This window comes from Aspergillus pseudotamarii (assembly GCF_009193445.1).
Source record: "Aspergillus pseudotamarii strain CBS 117625 unplaced genomic scaffold BDV38scaffold_23, whole genome shotgun sequence".
Taxonomy (NCBI): Eukaryota; Fungi; Ascomycota; class Eurotiomycetes; order Eurotiales; family Aspergillaceae; genus Aspergillus; species Aspergillus pseudotamarii.
The window spans coordinates 25,382-49,450 of NW_022475037.1; the positions used below are offsets into that span (position 1 = coordinate 25,382).

The 24,069-nt window shown below is 47.3% G+C and overlaps 6 protein-coding genes and 1 non-coding gene across 7 annotated transcripts; 3 read left to right on the forward strand and 4 right to left on the reverse strand.

The window, feature by feature from the left end:
* On the forward strand, positions 1-2,102 carry BDV38DRAFT_76572 (uncharacterized protein). Its single transcript, XM_032063894.1, has 2 exons — positions 1-554; positions 643-2,102. The coding sequence occupies exons 1-2, from the start codon at positions 257-259 to the stop codon at positions 1,839-1,841; spliced, it is 1,497 nt and encodes a 498-aa protein (XP_031914082.1). The 5' UTR covers positions 1-256; the 3' UTR covers positions 1,842-2,102.
* Positions 2,103-2,497: 395 nt separating this feature from the next.
* On the reverse strand, positions 2,498-5,311 carry BDV38DRAFT_76678 (putative DNA 3'-phosphatase Tpp1). The gene is made up of 9 exons (XM_032063896.1): positions 4,766-5,311; positions 4,534-4,691; positions 4,365-4,477; positions 3,967-4,272; positions 3,789-3,916; positions 3,555-3,694; positions 3,361-3,421; positions 3,062-3,207; positions 2,498-2,817 (listed from the first exon to the last, which is right to left on the reverse strand). The coding sequence occupies exons 1-9, from the start codon at positions 4,851-4,853 to the stop codon at positions 2,653-2,655; spliced, it is 1,305 nt and encodes a 434-aa protein (XP_031914083.1). The 5' UTR covers positions 4,854-5,311; the 3' UTR covers positions 2,498-2,652.
* Positions 5,312-5,770: 459 nt separating this feature from the next.
* On the reverse strand, positions 5,771-6,654 carry BDV38DRAFT_282331 (mediator of RNA polymerase II transcription subunit 18; the record flags this gene model as incomplete). The annotated part of the gene is made up of 2 exons (XM_032059763.1): positions 5,771-6,092; positions 6,155-6,654. The coding sequence occupies 2 exons, from the start codon at positions 6,652-6,654 to the stop codon at positions 5,771-5,773; spliced, it is 822 nt and encodes a 273-aa protein (XP_031914084.1).
* Positions 6,655-8,080: 1,426 nt separating this feature from the next.
* Positions 8,081-8,516, forward strand: BDV38DRAFT_282332 (alpha-ketoglutarate dehydrogenase subunit KGD4; the record flags this gene model as incomplete). Its single annotated transcript, XM_032059764.1, has 2 exons — positions 8,081-8,156; positions 8,230-8,516. 2 exons carry the CDS (start codon positions 8,081-8,083, stop codon positions 8,514-8,516), a joined length of 363 nt encoding a protein of 120 aa, XP_031914085.1.
* Positions 8,517-10,966: 2,450 nt separating this feature from the next.
* On the forward strand, positions 10,967-13,090 carry BDV38DRAFT_282333 (RUS1 family protein; the record flags this gene model as incomplete). Its single annotated transcript, XM_032059765.1, has 7 exons — positions 10,967-11,119; positions 11,355-11,464; positions 11,536-11,548; positions 11,682-11,745; positions 11,799-12,139; positions 12,194-12,238; positions 12,290-13,090. The coding sequence occupies 7 exons, from the start codon at positions 10,967-10,969 to the stop codon at positions 13,088-13,090; spliced, it is 1,527 nt and encodes a 508-aa protein (XP_031914086.1).
* A 261-nt stretch (positions 13,091-13,351) lies between these two features.
* On the reverse strand, positions 13,352-13,423 carry BDV38DRAFT_t123. The gene has a single exon. It is a non-coding gene; the product is annotated as a tRNA-Gln (tRNA).
* Positions 13,424-14,367: 944 nt separating this feature from the next.
* BDV38DRAFT_76879 (regulator of G-protein signaling domain-containing protein) lies at positions 14,368-16,038 on the reverse strand. Its single transcript, XM_032063897.1, has 2 exons — positions 16,037-16,038; positions 14,368-15,901 (listed from the first exon to the last, which is right to left on the reverse strand). Exon 2 carries the CDS (start codon positions 15,497-15,499, stop codon positions 14,405-14,407), a length of 1,095 nt encoding a protein of 364 aa, XP_031914087.1. The 5' UTR covers positions 15,500-15,901; positions 16,037-16,038; the 3' UTR covers positions 14,368-14,404.
* Between the last annotated feature and the right edge of the window lie 8,031 nt (positions 16,039-24,069).

Consider the following 24,069-nt stretch of genomic DNA (forward strand, 5'->3'; position numbering starts at 1 on the left):
AGCTGTGATCTCTGTCAACCCTTCATTTTCCCCCTTCGCCGCTGCCTGAATTTTAATAAGAAAAAAAAAACATTTTGGAAAGAAAATCAGTGGACAATGCTTCTTCTTCCAAATTGACCTCGAACCATCTCTTCCCTCCCTGCGTTTCGCATTGCTTCTCCTCACGTCCACTCTCTGCACGTGAAAAAGGAAGCCTCACGATTCTGGTCGTCAGAACCTCTTCTACAAGAACACGTCATTTCTGGAATCGTGCACCATGTTGAAACTTTCCCAACTTATAGACACCAAAGGGCGGGATAGTTCCGAAGTCATGATAGAGTCATACCGACAACCACCGCAGTCACCGTTGACCAACACCTCGTCGACACCGGTCTCTCCCGCCGTCTCTCTCTTCTCTGCCAAAGGACATACCCGCTTTTCGAGCTCCGTGTCCTCTTTGGTCTCCTCGCCGGGTCATAATAACTCGATGGAGATCGCGTCCAGGAATCCCTTGACAGGAGTGAAGGAAGAATCCTGTGGAGCCCCTGCTAGGGATCTCGAGGAGGATTATTTCCGTATGTTGTGACCCTTGCTCCCAGCCCCCCTCTCCGTTCTCGAGTCTTTTCTCCGATTATACTTATACAATTGTATTGACCAATACAGAACACTTCGACCAAGATCTGTCCGAGTTTGAGGGCCCGTACTTTGCCTCAGTCGACTACTCGGACGAGTACGATCTCACGGATGCCGGCATGGACATCCCTCATTCACCCAAAAAGAGACGCTCGGATAGTGTCTCCGCCAAGGGTCTGTCGCGGATCGGTTCACGCATATCGACCATTTCGAATCGTTGGAAGTCTAGACAGGGCTCCGATGGTGTCGATGCATTGGATGCCCTCTCAATGCGGTCTCGCACCAATTCCGCATCCTCTATCCTTGTCGGTCCTACTATCGTTCCCGTTAGTCGAGTCAATTCCGTCACCGTGCCACCTTCACCCGCCAGGACGATCTTTGAAGAGCGACTCAGTGAGTCTGGGGCCTTACCCATTGATATCGCAAAAGCAAACCGTCACAGCCAGGATAACGATGACGCGAGCCCTAAAGCGACCACCCCCCTGCTACCTCCATTCATGGGCGACCAACCAACGTATCCAGTGACATCCCGAGTCCACTCTCCTTTGCAATCACCATCCGTGGCGGACATGTCGGAGGATGCCTTTGACGGTGCAGCATCCCGGGACACACGGTTGGCCAGCCTGCCGTCGCCTCCGCTGTCTACCAGGCCGTCCATTTCGTCATTCAATCGTCCGCGCGCGAGTACGGTACGACCCGCGTCGGTAGATGCACCGCCCTATTTTCTATCAGACCCGAACGACGAGTGGGCGAACAAGCTCGGTCATGCCAATTTTACAATTCAACCGGAGCCGTACGTGCCCGAGATGTACGATCTCGAATCATTTCGTCAATTACGAGCCCAGTGGGATTTGGCACAATGCAACTTCACCAAGCACCTTGTCCGAACGGGCGAGCATTACGGGATCACATCCACAATCTACAAGTTGACGCAGGAGAAGTGGGATTGTATCAATAGTGAATGGAAGCACCACCACGAGATGATGCTTTCCCAACTAGAGGCCGCAGAAGGACATCGTCTACACCTCACCGTGTCTCAGTGCGACCCGTGCGAACAGATCAAGCTTCCACGCCTCCATGATGAGAAATTCCCCGAGTTAGGCGACGGAGAGATTGTCGGCCCCATGAAGATTATTGCCCCGGCCACCAGCGGATCGGGGCTCTGTCGGAGTCAGTCGTTGAAACGCAATTTTTTCAGATTCTTCCAGGACCTGATGTCACGATCTTAGAACCCTTGGTCTGTCTAGTCCTAGGGACCAAATTTTCTTGATGACCATAGAATTACCGCGAGAGGCATTGATGTACAACATCTAATGACTTTTACGCCTCTCGAATGATTGATTAAGCGTGACGAATAATGCCTTTCCTTTCTTTCTTTTTCCGGTTTGCTGTGATCCGATAATGATGACTGACGACCTGCGTCTGCGACTACTGACTCGCAATTACGCAATGCATTCCTTATGATAATTGCCTTTTCCTTTGTTTTTCTATGTGTGGAGTCTCCGGAGGTCGCCTTACAGGCGCGTGTAAATGGTACCACGGTTTACTGTTATGTTCTCATTGTGTTCTACCCTATCAGCAATATTCCTTGCATAACTATTGAGGAAATCACCTGGTCAATCGGAATAAAAACAGGAGGTTGGGAGAGAGCAGAAGGGCGCTCTGGAGGGGACGCCACTGGTGCTTTGACCATTTCATTCCTTGATATATCCCGAGACATGTTTGATTGAGTTCGCGTCCATTGTATCGCATGGAAAAGTTCGTGTCTCAAAAAGCATTATTGATCTATGCCTCACATGTATATAATACGCATTATACCCAGCATCTGCATAATGATATGACTAATGTGGGAAGATTTGAATTTCGAACTGATTACAGCAAGCATCTCACAGTATGGATAGCTAGGAATTGCTTTGCGTATGTATACAGATATGACGTCCAATGCACCGGAAATTCAATATTCCGTACAACACTGACATACAGTGATCTGTACACCCAGGGTCTCAATAAAGCTCAACAAAGTTTGGACAAGAACTGAGTTTAAACCCAGTATTGCTTCCAGATTTTCTTCGATTCTTCATCCCCGCGGAAGCGGAAGTCGACTCGTACAATATCCTTGAAACCCTCCGCCATCGTCGGCTCCTTGAACCGACGGCCGAAATCCCCAAAAGCGATTCCGGGGAGTAGGGTCCTGCTTTCCGGATTCTAAAGAACATTCATCCACACATTAGCCTGCCATGATGGAAGGTATAACTGTATGTATATAGGGGTACACATATTGTCAAGATCCAAAGGTCTAGCCAGGTGTTTCGGCAGGAGAGAGGGGGGAAAGAGGGGGTATGGAGATCATGAGAACGCATGACGCTGTACTACGATATGTCTCCGGGTCTATGCAACTTCGGGTCTTTGGGGGGGCATAGAGTACAATGGTGGTAGTACAAATACATACCAAGGACTTGTTGGCAGCACGGACAGCATTATTATGCCGACAGAGAGTTGGGGATGCAGAGAAATATACGCAGCGAATGGGAATGCCGAATTCCTTTGCGACTTCGATCCAGTGGGATCTTGTTTCTGGGTCTGCGTTCGTATTGTCTAATAGGGAATATTGTGCCTCCTCCCGAGGGAGGATAGATCAGCTGGTTAGTTCATTGCGGCTGTGGCTTTTTGTATTGGGGTTTAAGGATGGAAGACAAACGGCGGGGATGTTGTAGAGAATTGGGAAACTAATGCAAGGAGTTTACATACCGACTACCACGGACCTTCCGGCCGCAAGGTGTTCCTTGGCGACTTTGATACATTTAGGGCGCTGGCCAGGTCTTATTAGTATTCCTTTTCCTTGACCTTTAATTGCTGCCCCTGCATGAGCGATGCTCCGCTCAGGGATCCTGTAGCAATGCATTGACGATTAAACGTGTGGCGTGGTCGGATTGCCAACATACCGTTTTCAAAATGTCCTGGTTCACTCGTTCATATCCCAATGGCTCTAGATAATCCCAGTAGAAAGTCGACTTGCCCGCGCCGGGACTGCCGCAGAAGATCACTAGCTCAAGAGCGCTTTGACGGGTAAATGGGGGTAAAGCTGTCGGCGATATGTTATTGTCTTGATCATGGTGCCGAAGAAGCCATAGGCAACCTCGTAATAGATGTAGGCTAGACTCTGCACTCCGACTTACCATCATCGGCCTGGTCAGATTGTAAATATAGAGAAGGGTTGAATGGTTCCACGAGCGGCTCCGGCGCGGCGTTGAGAAAAAACTCCTCTGGTGTTTGAAATGGAACTCCAGCATTTACAGCAAAACCACTGAAGAGGAACGTCAGATTAAGCTATGACCGCTGGTGAGGCTTGCCTACCGATCTACCTGGGAATGGTCATTTGGCCGTCCAGCGGCATCCCCAACAAAAACCGATTTTGGTAAGTCCACGCCGTTCACGTCAAAATCATAGTCATCTAGGAACTCTTTCCACATCCCGATTCTTGGTTTTCTGTAACCATCGTCAAGAGTAGCTGCGTAAACACTGAGAGGGATGTCTAGTTGTTTCATGACAGCGGAGGCCCTCTCTTTGAAGTTCGTGAGGCTTTTTGAATCGGAACGCCCTCCTTTCATCTCCTTTTGTAGGCTGATCTTCTTCTGATTCGATATGATGATGACATAGTAACTAATGAGCGTGGTGTCAGTTTCCTACCTGCTTAACCAGGACGTCCCTACGTAGTGAACATCACGTAGCGATCGACTGAAGAACCCACATACCCATCTGCGCTCAACTCCTTAAGCCTAGAGGGAACTGTATCATGACACCACTTCCAGTCTGAGGAGTTCTTGGGAAACGTGTTGCCAGAAGCCGTCGAGACTAACGTTGAGTCCTACGGCGCGTCAGTTTCCCACACCGTTCAAGTGCTCCTGGCAGATGTATCCCCACCAAATCAAAGGCAGCCACCTTTGGTTTCTCTTCTGTCTGTTTATGGTCTGCTTTCTTCGCATATTTGCCGACGACGAGACTGTTGTTCACGATGCGCCAGGTGATTTGCTCGGGCTTCTTTTGAGATGCGGGAGTGAAGAATGATGACACCGATTGTTCTGTAGGATCAGTTAGTATTAAAAACACATAACTAAGAGTTACTATAGCTGAGGTCAGGTATTGAAATACATACTTGTCAGTGTGGATTCAATCTTTCTCTTTATCGGGGGTGGGGAGATAGTCCCAGTTGGAGACGCTGGCCGTTTGACCGAGCCGGCCATTCTGGTGACTTGTAATCTCGAAAGGATTTTGGCGGGTAATCAAGGGATTGTAATACTTCTACGGATTATTGTCGTTTGATCTGACCAGGTAATGACGTTATTCTTGAAGAAGATATAAATGAGCCACCATCCAAAGTTGCTCCATCGGACACTGAACACGCGGGCAACGCGCGTTAGGTTCACGAAGTCACATGATCTAGATAGATGGATCCCGTTCCCTATAGAGTTAACCACCTATCTATGGATACTTACTTGTACGACATCACGCAGTGACTCGGCCAAAAGAGCCTGAAGTCCGAAATATAGACTGTTCTTTATATGGTAATGAGATGGTGTAAGTCTCCGCGTGTGAAATTCTGAGTCTGGTCTAAAATGAGAGAACGAATTGTCGAGACGGCTATTACTACGATTGAATATACCTATTTATTCAGATATGATCCTGTCATAAATATCGGTACCCACATAACCTTGGGATGGAGCATATAATCACTTCTCACGGTGTAAAGCTAATTTACTGTTGCGTGAAGAGCTACTCCGTATAGCTTCTAGTGTTTGACCATCAGAATGTATGTGTGCGTCGCGTTTTCCATTCCCAGTACTGATCTTCACGGAAAACATACTTGTCCGAAGACAATGACCGGTGTAATAGCATTCTGCACATCACCCTTCATTCTTCCCCCGCAAGGTAATTGGTGTTAACCAGGAAGGGCAACACCGATCCGAGATAGAAAATCATGCGAACCGTACGGAGGACTTTTGCATGTGGAATGATTTTAGAGCAAGTTCGCAACTTGCTATGGAGGGCCAAGTTGGAATACACAAAGTTTTGTAATTTGTATTTAAGAAAATATCTAACGGAAGCGCTGCCAGGGGTATATAAAACGCAAACCTAAGAATGAAAAAGGACGTCTATCCGATTACTTCGCTCGTGTGTCCAAGGAAAGTCGATCCGCCTGTTCCAGCCGGACGGCCGACTTCAGCTGCTCACGGAGTCCAAACAAATGCTGCGACGCGGTCTTCATCATCTCCTGGTTACCTCCATCCTGGACGGCAATAGAGGCCTGTAAGACATAGCTTCCGGTTTTTTCCAGCGGGGACATCTGCTGAAAAGGAGGTAACTGTCGCCGCGGTTCATGTGATTCAGAGCTCTCTGCAGGATAATGCAGAACTCGATGTAGGTAGATGACAATATCATTCAACACCAAGACATCCCCCTCTACCACGTACTCCGTGACAAAACTGGCCGGGTCATCAGTAAACGTAATCAATCAGACTACTGTTTGATCCTTCGTAAAACTGACCTATAACCCCAGGCGTTCATGGGGGTGGTAATATCGCCCTTGGGCAAACTAGCGCTGGCCATCAGCCGGGTGGTAACGGCGGAACGAGTCCCCGCCTCGGGGATATCTCTAAACTCCAGTTTCCAGGGTTGATTCTCATAACTGTAGGGGCGGGACTCCAATTTTGCACCAGAATCAGTTCCAGACATGGGCGCATCGGGGTCACCAGATGATGCAGCGGAGGATTGGGCACCAAAGTCGGCCTCGGAAACCGGTCCGACCACTTGTGTATAGAACATGCCACCATTCAGCATCTTATTCAGACGCTGCATTTCATTGCCTTGCAGGTCTTGACTGGCACCCACACGGGTATTGATCAGCCCTGGTTTCCGATAGGCCTTAAAGATCAGACGCCTCTCTAAGCGGTGACGGGGTTGCATGGCCGTCAACCCGGCCAGCTGTTGTAGCAGCTCATGGTGCTGATGCGCGGGAACCGAGGCGAAGAGCAGTAGCTCATGCATGATCACAAGTGGGAAAAACAACAGTTAAGACCACCGCCCGAATCGGAGTTAAAATCGCAGGTCGGGTTTGGAAGAGCTCCGCCAGTGAGGTGGTCAGAGTGGTGAGGAGCCGGTAGGGTCAGAGCGGGCGAACCCGGAATTGGAATTGGCCCAAGCTTCCCAACTTTTTCCGAGCGGGACACACACAGTTCGTAATATTTTCTTTTCTTTTACCTTTTCTTTCCCATTTAGGTCGAGAGGTAATACCAATCAATACGGTCCTATGTAATTTAAATGGTATCTCCGATCATGGAGGGTCAAGTCTGGTACCCTTTCGAAACTTTCTTTCTTTTGGGGTATCAAAGGGGAAATGAATCCCGTGAGGAGAAGAACGAGATAAATCGAAAGTTGCTTATTATGGTTAGGACTAGTAAGTAGGAACAGGAGCCGGGGGTGAATTGGTCGCTGCGAGAACCTTTTCCTCGGGGTGCGGGGAACGAGTTCCGAGAGCGTCAAGAGATAAATAATCGAGTGTGGTCTGATGAGGGGAAGAGGAGGCGCAAAGGGACCGCTGACGGTGCAGGCATAAGCTTAGGTCACCGAGCACCTGTCAGGAACGAAAAACGGCTTCACCGGGATGGCGGCTTGGGAAAAGATCGGACCCGAGAGGCAATAGTGTTCTGGGGAAGGAAGATTATCAACGACCGACTATTGCATGATTTGAGATCATCGCCGAATGATCTTCTGTCATTGGAAGTCATCCCACCGATTTTAGTTTGGGGAACGAAGCCCTTAGTCTCTTTTCTGTCAATCCGGAACGCCTTCTGTCGGCAATCAAGGTATGTATGGATGTACTTGTACAGAGTACAATGTACATAGGTAGTAAGTTGTAGTACGCCGTACGGAATACCTTACTAGTAGATACACGACCGAGGGCAGTGGTACATTGAAGGTACCACCCATTGTCGGTATTCCTCTGGTAACCCCGAGTAAAATACCATACGACCTACTAATTTCCTACAGTAATCCTTCTCCGGACCACCCACCGAGAGGAGCTTATCAATTGCACCTGCACTCCAGTACTACGCTAATTCTGCCCTCGCTTCCGCTCCGACGCCGAACGCTCTCCCAAGCCTTTTTCTACTCCTCCTCCCTCCTTTGTCCTCCCACTTTCCTCTTCTCTTTTTCTCTTCACCCTCGCGTCCAGTCTTCCAGTCTTTCGACCACTGTATATAATTCTTTCGTTGCATCCCCGAGAATATCTCGAAGTCAATCCCAGGAGACTGTCAAAATTAGATTATACTCAACGTCACAACTTTTAATAATTACCTACCTTTGTCGCGTCGGGCAATAGCGGAACCCCCAATTCTCGCGCAATCTCTTCGCCTCAACCAAAAATTCTTCCTTCTGAACAATCCTAATCTCTCTCATATATCACACATTCAAAATGCACGCCACTGCTGCTCTCCGCTCCGTTTCCCGGACTCCTCTTATTCGGTTCCTTGGCCGTCGCTCCGTGCCTCGTATGTGCTTCTATGCCCTTCCCAATTGCGGGTAAAAAGAGCAATTGAGCCGAGACTAACCCATTTCATCCAGAAGCCATTGACCACACTCCTCGTCCTCACCCTGCCTCTCCTACAGGCGCCCTCCCCGACTCTTTCGCTGCCTACCGTGTTAAGGCCCAGCAGCATGGTCCTCTGAGCCGTGGTTCGTTCGTTCAGGGCTCGATCGGCCGTAGCTCGGGCTCCGCTTTGGGCCCCGTTCAGCCCAAGCAGGGAGAATACTTCGACCGTGCCGAGCTTCCTCCTCGTTTCCAGCGTCTTCCGTGGAGCCAAGCTGAGATTGAAGCCATCGAGACCGGTGGTGCCAGTCTCTTGGCTTAAGCCCTCTTTTGTGTATGTGAATGAGGGATGATGCAATGAGGACGACTTACAACGATAGAAGTGAGATGGCTGGGGTACTCGCTTGTTTGAAGGGTCACTGTTGAACGGAGACACGACGAAAGTAGCTCTCCGATGTCTTCGATGCGATACGAAGAACATCCGGATAGCCCGTGGGGCTGGGTTAATCTCACGTCGTCGTGGACCCTAACTTCATTAGTCAGGGGTTGGAAGCTTTGCACCTGATGGGTCCAGGAGAATCTTCATCGGGGGGAAATCTCTGACCGACTCCTGCTACTTTTCTTTGTTTTATTTATTCGTACCATGGCGCTGGTGGTTATTACTTCTTCCTTAGCGGTTTTTATTTTCTTCCGGCGTGTTATATGGGGTGTTATCGTCTTGATGTCTGACTGCGGAATGTTCAGGTTTGCAAACATTCGTGCATAGATGGTTTCATTTGTTGCTAAGACTTCGCTCCCTGGTGGCTCCTTCGGTATCATACTAGGGCTCAAGGAGGACAAAGTGTTAGATGGCTTCTTCAATCACAGATTCCAATAAATCCAGAACTACCAAATACTATGCAAATAGGCTAATGGCACGTGTTCGATACGGCAAGAGGGACCACCAATCACCCATGACGTAGCCAAATAGAATAGTAGTTAGTGGAACGCTTATATTTCCTTTCTCCTTGCATCTCAACTTCAGTGTACTCGCCAGGCCATAGTTGAATAGCCTCCAGCTACTTCGCCATGTTCTAGGACGATACCAATGTCATCTTCCCGCAAACTCTTGGATCTCAAATCGATATCGAGTTGTTTTGCGAATGGTTCAAGGTGGAACATGAGACCAGAGGTCCACAGGTAACAAATTCGACGATAAGCCCACTCTAACCAGCTTTTGCGAGAGAGCGCCAGCGCAGACGAAAGGGAGTTTCACCATATATTTTGCTACCCGGACCACATCAGAAACCGTCTCCGTATCCAGAAACTAAGGGTAAGCGTTAGCTTTAGTTTAAAGGATACCAACAATGGGTCGCGGTCATATTCCCCCCACTTTAATGTAGGTCGAACCATGGTGGATGGTGAGTTCTCCCATCGTGTTAGGACCTGTCCCGTAGGGTAGTAACTGGGGTAATGTTTGAAGAAATCAGAGGGTGGTGGTATGGAGGGATTGATATTTGGGGAATATGCTTGGTGTCTTGGGGTATGAAAGTAAGAGAAAGGGAAAAAGAGGAAGAAGGTCAAGGGAAATATAAAATAGGGGAGTTGGGTCAGATATCTAAGCTCGTGGCTGTTTGATGTTGATATTCACTGGGGTTGGTATTCATTTCACAGAGCTTGGAACAGAGCCTTCGCCTTTGGTAAGGTCAACGTCCATGAGATTATGACTTCAACCCCACCCAAGTCAGTACATCTATCATGTGGTTCATTGCAGTTATCACTCACAGCTCTTGTAGATGGCACTCTAAGCTTACCACTCATAAGGATGGGAGTGTCTGTAACGCTTTGGAAATCACTCTACTTAGTGTTGGACTATGCAGATCGAACAATAGCTAACAATAGCCCGAGCCAGGTGCGCTTCTCCGCGATTAATCTTATAATCAGCCTATCCAAGCAATGTAGACTCTTGTAGATTAGAGCAACGTCCAGCATATCTAGGTAGACATATAACTCAATGGGATACGACTGTCGTCCTCTTTCTGTTTCAATTACTCTGTCTTGATATAGATAGTAATACCCCTATGAAGTCAAACGTTCACTATCGCTCCCATAAAGACAGTAATAAGAAAGTCCAATGATGAGGAGATATCAGGGACGAAGCTCAGGGAGGAGGGCTGAAACCCTCCCCTAATAGACAGCGAATCCTCCCTAATCTTTGGGGGTAGGGCAGAGAGGACTGCAACGTAGCCTTCCGTACTCTTTTTTTTTTTTTTTTTTTTTTTGGGAAATTCACTGTGAAATTCACGCCACTTGGGCTTCTAGATCTGTCTATACATTCGCATGGAACGTATCCGGGTTGGTGGGTTTAGCAATAATTGCTATCAAGGAAATGAAGAACATCCCAGAGAGAACCCTAGCTTTGTGAAGGACATAAGTATATAGAGCTTATAAATAGGAAAATAAGAGGGAAGGAGTGCCAGTAAGGACAGAAGATGAACGAAGCGATGTACTTCTGTGACTGCTACTCTTGAGCAAACACTTCAATTTTCTAACCTTGACAGCTATTTGAATAGAACTACAGGGACATTAATTTAATTGCAAAAGGAGTTTTGCACGTTGGTGGTACGTTTAATTTGGGCAGAAGACCTAAAGATGACTAAGGAGCAACCACGTTTTCAAAGTGACATACAAACCTCAACCACTACTTCATACCACATCTAATTGCATCGGCTTTCTTTCTTGTCTTCCTGATATTTGAATATCCCAGCCAAGAGCTGAGACAAGAGTCCAAGCATGGCTTCCGATGCCAACGGCACTATAACTTTCACTGAAGTGGACGAGGTCAATAACCCTACTGCTACTTACATCTACTCTGGAGTTGTGGATCAGTCGACGCATCTTCCTCAGCACGATAAGAACAATAGCACAGGGCGACTAGATGTGATAGTATGTTTCTATATTTTATTTCGAATTTCAATCAGTTATCTAGACGTTGCATGTATGGTGGAAATGAGAGAACCTCAAATTCATTGGAAATCAACCCCTTCTCATGAATACAGTCGGCATAATCAGTATTGACGACCACCTTTTATATAACTATATGATTCCATTGGATTTTCTGAGATATCTCATTATATGTCAATAATAAACAAGTTATGGTCATTGACTTGACAATGTGCAGCACCCCTCCTCCAAGCCCCAAACGTGGTCTTTGTCCTCTCTCAAAAGCCTCCTGGTCGACGTGTTTCTCCCTGCTGGATATCCTCACAGTGTCAGTGATGATTATGCCCCGTAGGTTATCTCGTACCCTGATCATTTCCGTTGTGCGACTATAGGATGAGCACCGCTGATATAGATTGCAGGTATCAAATCTTTGTGAGTACTACATCTTGCCTATGCCATACATGATTACCTCATAGCCAACAAGGTCTCTGAATATGTTCTCCTCTACAATGTCTTATTGCCAAAGCGCGGATTACGAGCGTGACTAACTCATCAACACTTTAAGGACTCGCTTCAAGCGTTCAGTAGTTCAATTGCCGGCCTCCTGTCTTCGAGAGCAGTACTACAAGGTAATGCCCCTTAGTCAAGGGCTACCACGGCTTTACTAACGGTCAGCAAACAGGTGTGGGAGTGGGCAATGCGGATGCTTCCCCGACAGCTGCTCTTCTGCTTCACATCCTTCAAGACACATCCGGCCGAATTGCAACCATTCTGTTTGCCCATAGGGTTGGCACTGCCCTAGAGCCAGAATGCAAAATGTACCGCCTTGCAGCAGATATATTCAACGATGCTGCAATGATTCTCGACTGCCTTTCCCCGATGCTCCCAGCAGGATTCAGTCGAGTGACTGTTCTCAGCACAGCAGGCGTGCTACGAGCTCTGTGTGGCGTCGCAGGAGGAAGCTCCAAGGCGAGTTTGAGTGCACATTTCTCTCGGTGGGGGAATCTCGCAGAAGTTAACGCCGTACGTTCTGCTCAGTCTGTTAAAGGCTATATCAATGACTAATTTCCTGCCTAGAAAGACTCCTCACAAGAAACTATCATCTCCCTTATTGGGATGCTGGTAAGATTGATTCAATATCCCCTTGCACGGTGCTAAGCTGATGAAGTGCAGGTTGGATCCTTTGTTGTATCTCAGGTTACAAGCTACACCGCCACCTGGATTTCTCTAGTGATGCTTCTTACCATGCACCTGAGTCTCAATTACGCGGCTGTCCGCTCCGTACAAATGACCAGTCTGAACCGGCAACGAGCCAACATCGTCTTCTCAACATTACTAGACTCCGATAAAGACCTTGACATTGCAAGCTTCAACCAAGCTCACCCAATCCTCAAGCATACCAAAGCAACACAATCTCAGAATCAATGGCAGCTACCAACCCCAGCCCAAGTCTCCAAACAAGAGAAGATCTTCGAGACGGACGGCATCCTAAAATGGATCTCTGCCCCATCAACACCACACAAACTAGGCTTCTGTCGTATCGGAGTCTCACTTGAACAATTCCTCGCCCCGGCCTCGACACGCACGGGATCCGGCTCCCTCAAAACATCAACACCCGTGGCCGACCTTGCATCCCTCTTCAGATCAGAAGACTACCTGTTATTCCTGCACCATAACCGCCAGACCTGGGACGCAAGAATCCTCCTGAAAACGAGTAGCACGACCCAAACACAACACAAAGCCTGGATGCACGCATTACTGACTGCACGAGTGCTATGCTCATCCGCAAAGGAGAAGCGGGCACAGGAGGGCAGCACAGAGATGAAGTATATCACGGACATGATCTCCAAGACATTGGCTTTCCTAAATGATGATTCTCGTGCGGATCAGTACATATCAGCTCTTACACAGGCAGGATGGGATCTAACCGTTGCTGCATTGGAAACAAGGTCTGGACGGCGGGTTGCTTGTTGATACTTAGCTACCATACATGAACTGGTACAAATATTCTCCATATACCAACATCGACACAAACAATAAAATCGTATTTCATATACAACCTATCCAGCGCACAAAGGACAAACCACAAAAGAAAATGATCCAAAACGCAGCCAGATGGAATCCCACCACGAATAAACCCAAACAAAAGAATCCACAATAACATACATAACAAAAAACCGACCAAAACCAACATGGTTAACAGCCCAAAAAGAATAAAATGGCCCAAAAAACGAAAGGTCGTACCCGGGATCGAACCGGGATTACCGGAATCAGAATCCGATGTGCTAACCATTACACTATACAACCGTTTGTTGATGGAACATTCTTTCTATAATAAAATATAACAACGGTGAGAATATCCATGCGACTAAGATCCAATTCCACTTGACATACAATGATCGACAGAGTGTGTTTCCCCAGACCCGGAGAATAAGTTGTGGATCTTCATCTGCACCTGGGAGCTACTGACTGAGTATGGCAGTGAGTGGCTTGAAAATAACCCGCTTCGTACTTAGTAATTACTTGCATCCGTGACTAAAACATGTATGTACCATGGAAGTGACTTCTTTCGTAGAACTCTTAAGGTGGGCAGGATGATATCTTTCAGGGTTGTGACAGGGATTTGCTTCAATATTGGAATTTGTTTGGGGTCTGCGAGGTGTGGAGGAGTCCTCATGAATAGTGTTGAGATCGTTTCTCGCACAATACAATGAAAAATAAGTTGGCTCAAAGAACCCATGGGTATCTCTCGTTGAATGTAAATGCTAAGTCATACATGGAAGAGTGTAGATAATGCAGCCAGTCCGATGCAGCCAACAATCATGCCGGACATAACAATAGTAGGTATGCGTCAAAATTAAACAAAGGGCGAAAATCCCCAATCGCCCGGAGAAACCAACACAATAACGCCTCACAAATGACCGCCCATCCGTTTTGGGACCATATTCTATCTTATTTTGAAAAATAACAAAGGAAATGCTCGCTCACTGCATAATCACTCAAAACGCCTGCTATGACAATGCTCCCAAAATAAAACAATGCATCATGCATTACACCGTCAACTCATGTCCAAGTCAATGCGAATGAGGCTCAATAACCAAGAGATCAATCATCGGATGCAGTTGAAAATATGCAAACCAGGTCGTGTCGTTCTATCACATGTTGAAAGGGGAAAAATGATGGGGGTTACTATGACCATTAACCCCGCGATGTAGATGTCGGTCGTAGTGTAGTGCCACAGGCACAGATCAGGTGGAAGAGATGTTGAAATAAATGACACATGGCGAGTCATTCGTCCATGCCAGACAGTTTGTTGCTCCCCGAGCTCCCGGTATTCGAACGCTTCTTGAAGCCCAACTTCATCCCCATTTTCTTCCATGGGTTATCGGTGCGCTGCTTCGGGCTGTGAGCCAGATGCAGACCGTGGGCGTCACTGGATGGGGGCGTCGTCGGGGGAGTCATCGGTTCGCCGGTGCTCAGGGATTGTAAACTGCCAGAGTCGTCCGTCAGGCCAGCCGAGCAGTCACCACTGCCGCTAGAAGTGTGACTGGAATGCCGGTGGCTAGATTTTCCCATGGATGTCATGGCACTGAGGGAGAAATTTGAGCGCCCGGAGTGGCTGGACGAGTAAGTCGGAGATCCAAAATCCTTCGACGATCGCGGGGACAGCCGCCGTCCCTTCGACCGGGCGCGCTTCATATCATGTTCGTCGAGACTCGGCCCGGAAACCACCGTTACCCCATCCTCCTGCGGAAATAGCGGCTCCGCCAGCGGTACAACCTGGGCGCTAGCGGCGTGGGCATTCAGAAAGGGCAGGAAGATTGACTCTTCCATCAATTCGTGAACGAGTTTCACGGCGGCATCGAGGGTCTCGGGCAGAGGGGGGATGGTCGAATTAGCCTGTCGAAGAATATCGTCGCGGACTTCACTGGAGACATTGATCTCGCGGGGGGATCCGGGAATGATGTAGGCCGTCAGAAGTCGCTGCCAAAGCATCCGCAGATGTTGGCTTTCCGGACATTCGGCGACGATAGGGTATTCACTCAATTGCTGGCTGAGAGTGTCGTACGTTTCCCGGTACCGTTTCGCTTCGAGGGTGAATTCCAACGTTTCCAAGCAGTGGTTCTGGGAAAGGTAGGCCATAAAAGCGCTGAGGGTGTAAGGAGCGGGTGCCGTGTTTGCAAGCACCTCATCTAAGGTTGGACGCATGGGACAAAATGCACCCGCCGGAACGGTCAGACTCAACGGACGTGAACCAGATAGGTCCATGTCCTCGTCTGACTCACTGTCCGAAGATGACGATGTGGGAGAGAGTTCAGGAGTGGATGTGGGAGTACTATGCCAGAAATGGAGAGGAGGGTATAGAGTCTTCTTTTTGAGCATCGCGTACAGCGTGCGAGGTTTTTTGGAACGTTTCAATGTACGTTGAGCCACCCTGATTCCTCCCCAGTTCGGGATGATTCGAAATTCGGGGAGAGCCCACGGTTTGTTCCTCACGACTTTGCAGGTACTAATAGGGCTTGGGTGTCCCTGACCGGAAATAACGGGTCAATGGCGAGGGGAAGGTTTCTGCCTATGTTGACTCAGCCGGAGCAGGCGCTTGCCAATAAGAACCGGCGGGGAGGCGTGAGAAGCCGTGGGGACGGGATGTGTAACGAAAGAAGCCGATTCGGGGCGTTCGGAGACAGTGTCGGGAGGGATGAGGGACGCTGGAATTAAAATAGGACCAAGGTAAGTGTGGGGAGGGGGACCGCGCGAGAGATCTCAGTGAACGAAGGGTGAGATCTGTTATCGAGTGAAAGGACTGATTAGTCGTGTGCCGCAGCCGAGATATGGATGTTACATGTAAGGAGTTCTTGGGAGAGTCTAATATGAAGATAAAGACAAAAATGCAAAACAGTAAGAACACCCAGTACACACACACACACACACACACAAAGAAGGATAATGATGACGACACCGGGGAGAAGAGAGAAAGTAAGGAAAAAGAGAAGATAAGGGGAGGTTGAGTGGTTCTCAAATAATAAGAAACGAGGCAGGCGGGAAGGTGGACAGGGTGATGTGATGCTGCGGATCAGAAGCCCTTCCAGAGAGTTCAGAATCCTGCACGGAAGCGTCGAGCAACCCTGGGGGGGGGGGGGGGGGGAAACAAGAGGAAGAGAGTGGGTGTGTGGTGTGTGGTTTGGGCCCACAGGTACAAGACACAGAGAGAGGGCGAGAAAGAGGGTCCCAGAGTTCCAGACACAGCATCCACGTTGGTCGGTTGAGGAGACGAGCCAAAGGATGCGAACCCACAGGCGTGTATTTCCGCCACAAATCACAGACGACTAACTTCCCGGTCGATCAAGCGCTTGGCCTATCAGATCGAGGTTGGCGGAGATAGAGAGCCACTCAGATCCCAGGATTTGGCCCGCGCGATGATGCCAATCAGAGAGACAGAGTGTGTGCACACGGTCACTAACCTTTGTTTGGTGGGTTTCTGGTTTCCTGCCTGAAAAGGAAGGACGGCAGAAGATGAGAGAGAACGAGAGAGGGAGAGGAAAAGGGGACAGCGATCGAAGGAAATCGTATCGATTGAATATAGATCGATATGTAAAGAAAGAGCGAAGAATCAAAGAAGAAGAAGAAGAAGAATTGGAGCCAAAGCAAATCAAACTCATGAACGAAGGATTGATGGTACACGCAGACTTCCAACAGGGCAGATCACGTCATATCTGCTTTACAGAGGTATGCTCTATGCTCTCAGATCGTCTTGTAGGAAAATAGAGAAAAAAAAAAAAAGCTTCTGAGTGTTGACTGACTGACTCTCTCTCTCTCTCTCTCTCTTTCTTTCTCTCTGTCCCAAACAAAAACAGGATCTGGATGCTCTTGTGGTGGAGAATCGTGAGAATGGATCGTGTCCGTCAGTGGAGGATCGAAATTGATCTCCGTCCTGGAAGTCAATCCTGGGAAGGGAAAGTGGAAACAGAAAAAAAAAAAAAAAAAAAGGAAAAAGGTGGATCCCCTTGCGAGTTGGAACTTGCAACACAGTATCCAATGTCGTAGTTATGGTGATGGTGGAGGGAGATTAAAAAAAAAAAAAAAGAAAAGAAAAGAAAACCCATCGACTCCAAGTGGAGCCTGGCGCCAGTTTCTCAAGTTCGTCTCTCTCTCTGTGTGTGTCTTGTGTCTGGATCTGGGTCTGATGTTTGCCTATCATCCTTATACCACACGACGTGCTGCCGAACCTTCCATTCCTTCCAGACATGACACATTCGAGGAATGTGGACTAGAAAAAGAAAGGAAATCCCCTACGAAAGGGGGATGAAAGCTTCCAAAATCGGAATGAAACCAGGGAAAATAAGGAAATCTTAAAAAAAAAATATAATAATAATAATAATAAAAGAGAGAAAAGTGTAAAAAAAAATAAAATAAATCAAAATTCAACTCACCACAACACTGACTCAATGCGACTTTCAGCAACAGAATATCTAAAGAAGGAATCTTCGAAGTAAGGGGAAGCCGAGGGAGAAATGTCTGCAATGACAAAAAGCTGCAGGTCGAAGGCTATGGAAAAGGTAAAGAGATCCCTCGGACAGAAAGGAGGGCGTGATATATCTCTTTTTGCTGTAGATATGAAAGTATGTATGGATGGATGTATGGATGGGTGAGGATGTTATGGAAGTCCGCATGCAACGCGTAGTAAATGATCATACAACAAATCTAATATCAGTATGATACCATGATAAATCTCCGGGAAGGCGGGTTATTCGCAAAAAGGGAAAAAAAAAAAAAAACAATTAATAATTTTTGGACCCTACAGGACTAGAATTGTTGCTTTTGTAGGACGAGCACCTGATGCAGGAGCTTTTTGCCTTATAGTGTTTTAGAACAATTCCCGTTGTGGCGACAAGCCTCGTGGTGTCTGGACTCGATCTGTTTGATTTTGTTCTATTTTAACACTGGCAGATAATAAATAAAAATAAAAGGTAAAAAGTAAAGAAAGAGGGAAAAGAAAAATTAATTAAAAAAAAAGAGAGAGAGAAAAGACACATTCTTCGATTCTTTTTCTATGCATTTGGGTATGAAGGACTTAATTTCAATCTTGTCCATACATCCAATGGTACATACTTTATGACGGAGGACAATTGGATACTGCTGGAGGTATGCACATCCGGACATGGTAACTTCTCACCAACTGCCCTGCCTATAGCCATGGGCCTATGACAGCTTAAGTTTAAACACTGCTGCTACCTAGTAGTAGGAGTCGACTACCTACAATCCAAGATCACCTACATTAGCTTTCCCATCGCGACGTGTTTTCTCATTCTCGTGGACACATGGGAGCATGGCGGCGCCTCTTGAAGATTTCCAACCCTCTGGGCCTCAATCCCGACGCACACATTGTATTACCTGGGATAACCTCACCCGAGGGGAAAGGAAGTCAAAGGCTTCTCGAATCCGAAGTCAGGGAACCGGTCTCCGTCGTGATGCTCTGAAGGCGCAAGACGGCCTGACAGGTGGTGGTGCAGAGCGGAGCGTCGGGCGATGATTGGACCACCCACGTCAGGATCTACAGGAATGCCAAGAAGGCAGTGCAGCCATCGACTCCATACGGCAGCCTGGAGGCAAGGGGGTGTTACCTTCAAGAGTAGTAGTAATCCGTAGTGCAGCCTGACCCGGAAGGCTAACCTGGGTGTGTGTGAAAGGAAGTCAGGGAGCTCAGACTTTTTAGTGCTGTTCATTCTCAAACGGCAAGGCGCGTCGTGTGGATGGTGTGGATCTCGCTCCCTCATCTGCAAGCCCCCGAATAGGTTTGTGGAGTGATTGAGGGCGAGGGCCGAAGGGAAAAAAAAAAAAAAAAAACCCCCAAAGAAAAGTGAGAAGATAAATAAAATAATAAAATGAAATATTACTACTCCCTCTAGTCCCAACCTTGACCACCTCATTCTCGACTAGCTTCAGTGCAAGGCCATCAAATCCCGTCCACTCATCACGTAACCTCCGGCTCTTTGCTCGACTCCATTCTAGTGTTTGTTTAATGACGGTAGCACCAGTTAGCATCCCTGCCTGCAGTTACTAGCTACCCCAAATATTCTGCAAGGAGTATGCAGACATGCAGAAAACTGTATATGTGTCGCTGTGTGGTTTGAGTCGAAAAAGACATAAAAGGTCATTCACCGAGAACGGTACCGATGAGGAATTTCCCGAACACCCCCTAAAGATTGGATAGGTAAGTTGCCCAAAAAAAAGGCAAAAAGAAAAAAGAAAAGAAAAGAAAAAAAGAAAATTCCATTTCCAGAACGTCAACGAAGGCAAAAAGAATTCCAAAAGAATGCAGGATTGCCCCAGTTTGACAAGTAAGGGAAAAACGACACAACCTTGGAAGGGAATCTCAAGTGATCCACTAATCAGAGAGCTTCGGCCCGTTCAAGTACGTGGTCAAGCTTGACCAGTCAGAGAGTGGGTGGCTTGCGTGTACATAACTCTTAACCCGCGTGGTCCTTTCGTTGGCAAGGATTCCAGCGAATGCCACAGGGTCCTTCGCGCTTAGTGTTACCCCCCCCACTTTCACTTTCACGCACCCGAGCACACGTCCCCATGAGGGGGGATACAGAAGCGGCCAAGGCCGCCAACGTGTGCGTTTGCTTAGGATCATGAGATACTCAGTCGAATTAAATTTTTCTTTGTTCGGTCGAGAAGCTTGTTGGACCGCTTCCATTCTTACGTCTTGGCAAGATCCATGGGCTCGGACTTGAAGCTTCTTAACTGCGTTGGGTAAGACCTCCCTGACAGGTAGCTTCAAGCTCTTGTCCCGTCGCATTCAGATCAATATCCGTCTATTAACTACTACTACTACTCCGGAGTAAATGCTACATGCTTACACACAGTGTGCAGATATTCCCCATCCCAAAGCTCAATGGATTGCGCGTCGTGAGAGGGGTAAGGGTGAGGTATTGTCCTACACCATTCTTTCTCGATGGAATGAATGATATCCGGCCAATCCCATCACAGAGACAGTGGGCCATCGACAAACAATAGTAACACAAGATCTGCCATCCCTTGCAAGATGTTCTCCTCCATCATCTGTTCAATGAACCGTGATAGAGGGGACCACGACGGGACGTAGTACGAAGTATAAAATATTAAAAAAAGAAAAAAAAAATTGGATGAGATAACATCACGTCATAGACAGTCTGCCGTGCAACCCAAAATAAAAGAAGGTCGTCGTCCCTGTACATCTGCAGATCATAACGAATCCAGTCCCGGATAAGACTATGAAGGGAGCCACCTAGGACCACAATTAAGAAAAAGAAAATTAGATTGGTATCGGTTTCAAGTGGCAAACTGAGTCAGACAAAAAAAACCGGGAAAGTCTCGTCGTTTCCCGCAAGCAATGCAATCATTCGGGCATTCCGTTTTCTTCCGTGAGTGCCCTACAGGTGTCAGACAACGGGGGCGGGCCAAGAAGATAAAAGCCACAAGGCTCAGCACGGTCAAATGCGGTGAAAATTCTCGGATTCTAGAACATATATGGAAGCCTTCGAGTTGTTCCAACGCCACTTCGATAGTTGTTTGTCCCCTGTGTAACGCCTTCCAGTACCTGGAACTAATCTATGAATGGACATTGAAGGCGAATTCCCTTGCGAGAATTTTTTCCCTCTCAGGATTAAACTTTGCATCATCATCACAACACATTAAATATAGAATAACAGTATTTCTCGGTCAGGAGAACGGACATTTTGATATAAACCAGCCATCCCTATTTCTCCCGATATCAACAAGTAACAACAACTTCAGCATCACTATTCCGTGCAGCATCACTAAAACCAGCCATTGAACCAGATCATCAACTGCCATAGCAACCTGACGAACTAACAGGAACCGCCCGACTCCAACCGTGCTCACCGGCGTCTATAGATAGAGATTGCTCTACCCGATATCGTCGTTGCTGAGCTCCACTATCCCACAACTTTCAATATCCAACTTTTCTTCCTGAGCCCCCACAGAGGGAAAAAAAAAAAAAAAAAAAATTCAAATAAAACTGTGGCAAAAAATTAAGGCTCTAATCACTAGTCGGGCTATGCCGCTACTAGTCCGTATACAGAGTATAGTTCGATAGAAATAATATGTATCCACTATCCACCTCGAGCCTGATTCTCTTTTTTTTTTTTTTTTTTCTCCTTCTTCTAAATGAACTACCTATAGAAATTGAATTTCGATCAATAGTTCTATCCGTCTATTAGGATTAGTGCGGCTATACTCCGGATAAAGTAGGAGTACGTGTGATGAATATTTATATTACTTTAGTAAACGAACCCAACCCAACCCAATAGGCCCCATTACACGCAACGTGAAAAGATATGACCTTATCATTGGGACAAATTGATAACACGAAGGAGAAAAAGATGGAGACAAGGACTTAGTTTTCCGAGGAACCGGAGTGGGACCTCTTCCCCCCCTCAAATGGGTAGCGGAACAGCGTGAAGCACTATCTCAGGTATCTATCGGTTCAGTTCACAAGTGGATCGACTTTTTAGTTTATCTGGTTGTTCGAGAGATTCGGGTGTCTTCTTGCGAGATATCGACGACGGCGTACGCAATCGCTAATTCGGATCAAGCCTTAGCCGGGTGTCACTCGGTTGTGTTCCCTTTTTTATTTTTATAATTTTCTTTTTCGTTTTGGCTTGTCGCAATTTGCGTTGTGGTTGAGGGTTTGGTTGGTTAGTGGTGGAATGGAATACTAGTATTGTATTATAGTGTATCCAATGACCAGAGACTAACTCACGAAGTACTCTGTATTATCACCACATATAGTTCGTTTAATAGTAACCTTTCATGTTTAGTTCCTCTGTGGAGATCTTACGGAGTATAGAATCATATAGATAGTAAAAAAAAAAAAAAAGAAAAGAAAAAGGCAAAGCAAATCGAAAACGCATGGACAAGCTACTACTACCGACCTACCTAAGGTACATGCATAATGCATGGGAGCTATCAGAATAGCTAGTGAGAGAACTACAGCTCAAGACCGGATCCCCCCCCTCAATCGCTACCAATCAAGCCCAGCCTGGTATAAGAAGGTTTGGTCGATTTCCAAACGGTTCCAACAGCTCCCAAGTCGGGATCCTACTAAACAACGTATCACATCCACGTGTCATGGGGTCGCGAATTGGAAGACACGTTGGAAACAGTTGGCGGACAACGGAGAACTAACGGTGTAGACGATTCTTTCTGGAACGGTGTGGATGTTCGTGCCAGTGCGCATGGATCGCGATAATGGGATATAAGGGAGTCCCCCTTGTGTTATGTCCCCTAATTTCCCCTCCAAGAAGCATGGGTGGAAAACACTTTCACCACGCGATCATCATCAATTGATCCACAATTTCTCCGTTCTGTAAAGACACACAAACAACTTAAGCACACGGACACACTCTCTGTCTCTCTCTGTCTCTCTCTCTCCACCATGACTAAATGATCAGCAGATGATGTTTCAAGAGTCAAAAGCAAGATAGGCTAGTCTCTCGTGACATCAATACCCTAAGGGCCGGCAAATCCACGGTTAACCAGAAGAGGGGCCAGCAAGAAACACGAGAGATACCAGTCTCAGAATGTTGTGGCATGATCTTCAAAAAGTGCCTAGGGGATGATAGTTACGCTAAAGTCGTTAGTAATCTACATTGGACTCCATAATTTGTGCTGGTGACTCCAATCGACCAGTAACGGACCTTCTTAATCAAGATAAGTCCAAGGCCACTTCGTTAGCAGCGGATACATGATGGCTCACATTATTGGTCCTACACACGGAAAAAACGACTCCTCAAGTCTAGACTTGGACTGTGGGGGGGTTTTTAGAAAAACGAAGAGGGGAATAATGGGGACCCCATGATTCTGATCCCAGTCTGTTTAATGAGTACCCACTGAGAAGATGGATAACTAATCCTATTCATCCTGTGACGGTACTCGCCGACAGGGCTTGCATTACCAGATGAAGGAGATCGTTATGTACACAGCACAGTCCAGCGAATGAGCATGGCACTACTCCTACTACTCTCAAGAGACGGAAATGCTTCATACATATGTCTATCCATCCGAGGTTACATGCATGAACAATCGTCAGACTTGAAGCCACATTCCCCTCAGCCAGATTGAAATAGTTACAGATGGTCAGGAAGTCAGGCAAGGCCGGTGTTGCGAAGGTGAACCGAACCGAACCCATTGGAGGACGACATCCATGTCCCACCTCATACCTCATACCTCATATCTCCCCGTCCCCAATGACGTGAAGATGTCAATCAATCAGGCCAGCAGACCCAGACGCGAATGAAGGACTCGGGAGGATCTGCACCTGTCAACCAATGGCCACCCATAAGCAACATTTCTGCAGCACGGCAAACTAATCCCGGTGCCAACGGCGGCCCATTCTGAAGTGACAGGGACATGGATGCCACTCTTAGTGTTGCTGCGCCGAGATACTACCACCCTTCAGATCCCATGTCCATGGCCTTGCTACTAAATCCGGCTGGTCTCGGTCTGCAACTTGTCTCTGATCATGCAGGAATTCTTGTTGATTCTCTGAGTAACATCCAATAGGGTTATAGATACTTGCTTCATATCCATCTACTTGAATGACTGGCCCCGTCGGCGGATCGGATAGTGGGTGAGAAAAGGCTGGGTTGAACATAACTTGTTTGGTATAATTACTCTACGCTATCATACTGTCTTATACACTGGCAGAGCGGATAAGCCCCAGTGCAACAAATCAAAGAATGCGATCTTGAACCCACACGATCAACTCGCTGCTCAAACATGTATAGACACAAGGCAGTAGATTTAACGAGGAACGGAAAGATATAAGACGTTGCCTCTCTGGTTCCCTTCGATCCTGCAACAACCCGACTGGAGAGCGCCACAAGATCGGTAGTAAAGCACATCAGTCTCGTCTAAGGGGCATGAGACTGGGTCACAGCTGATCA

Coding starts and splice junctions, on each gene's coding strand:
- BDV38DRAFT_76572 (XM_032063894.1), top strand. CDS start 257: ATGTTGAAACTTTCCCAACTTATAGACACCAAAGGGCGGGATAGTTCC. Junction 555..642: donor TCTCGAGGAGGATTATTTCC/GTATGTTGTGAC, acceptor TGACCAATACAG/AACACTTCGACCAAGATCTG.
- BDV38DRAFT_76678 (XM_032063896.1), bottom strand. CDS start 4,853: ATGGCCGGCTCGGTCAAACGGCCAGCGTCTCCAACTGGGACTATCTCC. Junction 3,917..3,966: donor GACCATTCCCAGGTAGATCG/GTAGGCAAGCCT, acceptor GTTCCTCTTCAG/TGGTTTTGCTGTAAATGCTG. Junction 2,818..3,061: donor GTGCTGCCAACAAGTCCTTG/GTATGTATTTGT, acceptor AATGTTCTTTAG/AATCCGGAAAGCAGGACCCT.
- BDV38DRAFT_76879 (XM_032063897.1), bottom strand. CDS start 15,499: ATGCTCAAAAAGAAGACTCTATACCCTCCTCTCCATTTCTGGCATAGT.